General features: G+C 44.5%; 1 protein-coding gene across 1 annotated transcript; it reads left to right on the forward strand.

The window, feature by feature from the left end:
• Positions 1-68: 68 nt before the first annotated feature.
• On the forward strand, positions 69-917 carry LOC111607925 (histidine-rich protein PFHRP-II-like; the record flags this gene model as incomplete). The annotated part of the gene is made up of 1 exon (XM_023330102.1): positions 69-917. A coding segment is annotated over one exon (849 nt), but the record flags the coding sequence as incomplete, so codon positions are not given.
• Between the last annotated feature and the right edge of the window lie 3469 nt (positions 918-4386).

Below are 4386 nucleotides of genomic sequence, written 5' to 3' on the forward strand. Positions count from 1 at the left end.
ATTAATAGCAATCATTAATTAGGGTCGGAATTACTCATCCATCAAACTCCGATTAAATTTGACAGAAGGGTGGCCTAGAGAGTCTCGCTCACAACAGCCACAGAGCCACAACAGCCACAACAGCACAACGCCACAACAGCCACAACATCGACAACAGCCACAACAGCCACCACAGCCACAACAGCCACAACAGCCACCACACCACAACAGCCACAACAGCCACCACAGCCACAACAGCCACAACAGCCACCACAGCCACAACAGCCACAACAGCCACCACAGCCACAACAGCCACCACAGCCACAACATCCACCACAGCCACAAGACCACCACAGCCACACACCACCACATCACAACATCCACAAGAGCCACAACAGCCACAACAGCCACCACAGCCACCACAGCCACCACAGCCACCACAGCCACCACAGCCACAACAGCCACAACAGCCACCACAGCCACAACAGCCACCACAGCCACAACAGCCACCACAGCCACCACAGCCACAACAGCCACAACAGCCACCACAGCCACAACAGCCACAACAGCCACCACAGCCACCACAGCCACCACAGCCACAAGCCACCACAGCCACCACAGCCACCACAGCCACAACAGGCACAAAGCCACCACAGCCACCACAGCCACAACAGCCACCACAGCCACACAGCCCACCACCACAACAGCCACAACAGCCACCACAGCCACCACAGCCACAAGAGCCACCACAGCCACAACAGCCACCAAGCCACAACAGCCACAAGAGCCACACAGCCACCACAGCCACAACAGCCACCACAGCCACAACAGCCACCACAGCCACCACATCCACCACAGCCACAACAGCCACCACAGCCACAACAGCCACCACAGCCACAAGAGCCACCACATCCACAATATCCACCACATCCACAACAGCCACCACATCCACAACACACAAGATCCACAACATCCACCACACACAACAGCCACCACATCCACAACATCCACAACAGCCACAAGCCACAACAGCCACCACAGCCACAACATCCACCACATCCACCACATCCACCACAGCCACCACATCCACAACATCCACCACATCCACAACATCCACCACATCCACAACATCCACCACAGCCACAACAGCCACCACATCCACCACATCCACAACAGCCACCACAGCGACCACAGCCACAACAGCCACCACATCCACAACATCCACCACATCCACCACACCACAACATCCACAACATCCACAACATCCACCACAGCGACCACATCCACAACATCCACCACAGCCACAACATCCACCACATCCACCACATCCACAACATCCACCACATCCACAAGATCCACCACATCCACAATATCCACCACATCCACAATATCCACCACATCCACAACATCCACCACATCCACAACATCCACAAGATCCACAACATCCACCACATCCACAACATCCACCACATCCACAACATCCACAACATCCACAGATCCACAACATCCACCACATCCACAACAGTCCACCACTCCACCACATACCACAGTCCACCACATCCACCAACAGCCACAACAGCACCCAGCAACAATGCACAAACATCCACAACATCAACAACATCCACCACATCCACCAACATCCACCAACATCCAAAACCATCCAACAGCACACACCCACTCCACCACATCCACAACATCCACCACATCCACCACATCCACACATCCACCACATCCACAAAATCCACCCACATCCCACCACATCCACCACATCCCACAACATCCACAACATCCACCACATCCACAACATCACCACATCAACAACATCCACCACATCCACCACATCCACAACATCCACAACATCCACCAACATCCACCACATCCACCACATCCACAACATCCCACCCATCCACAACATCCACCACATCCACCACATCCACAACATCTACCCACATCCACAACATCCACAACATCCACCACATCCACAACATCCCACCACATCCACAACATCCACCACATCCACAACATCCACAATATCCATGTCTCCTTAAAAGTGTCTTAAGAATTTACAAACACAAGAAGGATTTATTATCAGGCTATCAGGCGATGCTCTTTTTGAACAGTGGATTGATTACATAATAATAATAATAATAATAATAATAATAATAATAATAATAATAATAATAATAATAATAATGTTTCTTCCTGACATAAACAAAGAGCAGATATGACATTTCTGCTAATGCATGAATAAACTTTTTTTTCTTAGAAGCAATAGCTATAATAATGCAGAAAAGTCAGAAGACATGTTTCTTTTTGTCCATCTGTCCCTCCGTCCGTCTGTTTGTCCGTCCGCAGTGATTAGGCAAGAGGAGGATACACCTTGGACGGATCGCCAGGACAACACAGAAACACAGAGCACTAACCACCAACCATGCTCTCACACACTCGTACCGAGGGGCAACTTAGACCCTAATTGCCCTAACAGTTGTGCTCTTGGACTCTGGGAGAAAGCCAAAAGTAGTTTGCGTTTATTCCACCATGCGGCCCCGTGAGTACAGGAAGAACAATGATTTATTTATCATTATTAGAAGCTTTTAACAGTGGGGTACTGCGAATTTAGAGGAACAAAGTTGGCATCATTTCTAATTTAAGACATCAGAAATTACATAAAACTTTCAAAACATGAAGAGGCTATGTCTCCTTAAGCAGGTAAAATAATGTCTTAGCTGAGGAATAACTTCTGTTTGAAGGAAAAACTTTAAAAAATGTAAGAACAAGAAAACTTAAGTGCAAAAGTCTAGGAAGAAAATGCAGAAAATCATGTTTATATGTATATAAACTTTATTTTTGCTTCTTCCATGTATCTACTAACAGAATATAAGTGCATGTACAATTTGTCTATGATGTAAATATTAGTTATTTACATCAAAGTGGGTGTGATGCCACTTGAACAACAGGAGATGAGTCCAACATTTATCAGAGGAGGTGCCATGCTTCAATCCTTTCTGATGGGAAATTGAATTTTTCAGATTACAATTTTGTATCAAACTGAATTGAGAACAAACAGTAAGTTTTGTGAAGTCATAATTTTAAGCACAGAACCAAGAGGATTGCGGAGTAGCGACGAGCGCTGGGTGTTTCCCTCCAAGCGGTCTCTGGTCCACTTGGTGTTCATGTGTTCAAACAGCACCAGAGTTCACTTTAACCAAACCAAGACCGAGTTTGTACAGACCAGAGTTCGACTGCGTGTTCACACCGAACGGACTCAGCAGGCCTGGTTGAATGCAGCCCAGATGAACTCCTTTTAGCGATGGAAGACATAATCTGCTTTAGATCTTTGAATATTTGTAAAAGCAAATGTAAACATGAATTCTAAATTAATTCATCATCACAATATTCAAATGTTTCACAATCCTCAATCCCTTGTTGGTTTTGGACAGTTTCACATAACAAATCTACATGAGTTCAAGATCAAAATCTGTGCAGATTATGAAGATCAGCAGCAGGATGTCCCTCCTTATAGACATTCACAGTTTATTGTGAGACATGATAGTTATGTTATTTTTTTCAGGCCTTAATCAGAATAACAGCATAAGACATGAAGTCTCGCAGTAACCCAGATCTGCTCAGAGGGAGGAAAGCTCTGCATGATGAAATGTTTGTGTTTCATGCTGTGATTAGTTAGATACGAAAACATCATAAAATGTTTTGTGAAACCCCCAAAAAGATTCTAAAGGAGTTAATGTTACCTTCATATATGAACTCCAATATTATCCAGTATGAGAGAAGACAAAGTTTAAGCAATATAACTAAATATTCATTATTTTTATTTCTGAGATGAAAACGTATCCCTTCTTTTACAGCAACTGTAAAAAAAAGGATTTGTTTAGCTGTCAAAAGAAAAACAAGGCACTCAAAACCTGAAATACGTGTCAAAGACTGCTGAGCTAAAAATTGGTGTAAAAATATTTTGAAAATTGATCACTCATGAACAGCGGCGCCGCATGGGGAGAAAAGTTATGACAATTCCAAGGGCCCCTGACCAACAGGGGGCCCTACACAATTTAAAATTGTTTTATTTGTTTATAGAAATTTTAAAAACTGTGGCCCATTTCAATTACAAAATTAATTATATTGTGTTTTTTAAAATAGTTTCTAGCAGTAAAAATTAAATGTTACCCCTCATGTTACCTGTCTGGGACCAATAAGCACACATCTGTATTTGCCCTGAACTGGATGAAATGGTTCGTTGTTGCTTGGCGCTTGGTGGTGACGATGTTCAGCAGCAGTCAGTAGAAAACAAGAACGACTGTGGCTGTTACTATGCTGCTAAGTGTCAGGTTTGAATCACCTGGAACATTGAAAAAATGCAAGAAACAGGAAAAGACAAGAGACTTGGATTCTTTT

Source organism: Xiphophorus maculatus, unplaced genomic scaffold (genome assembly GCF_002775205.1).
Source record: "Xiphophorus maculatus strain JP 163 A unplaced genomic scaffold, X_maculatus-5.0-male Unplaced_Scaffold_BN000191F, whole genome shotgun sequence".
NCBI classification, from domain to species: Eukaryota; Metazoa; Chordata; class Actinopteri; order Cyprinodontiformes; family Poeciliidae; genus Xiphophorus; species Xiphophorus maculatus.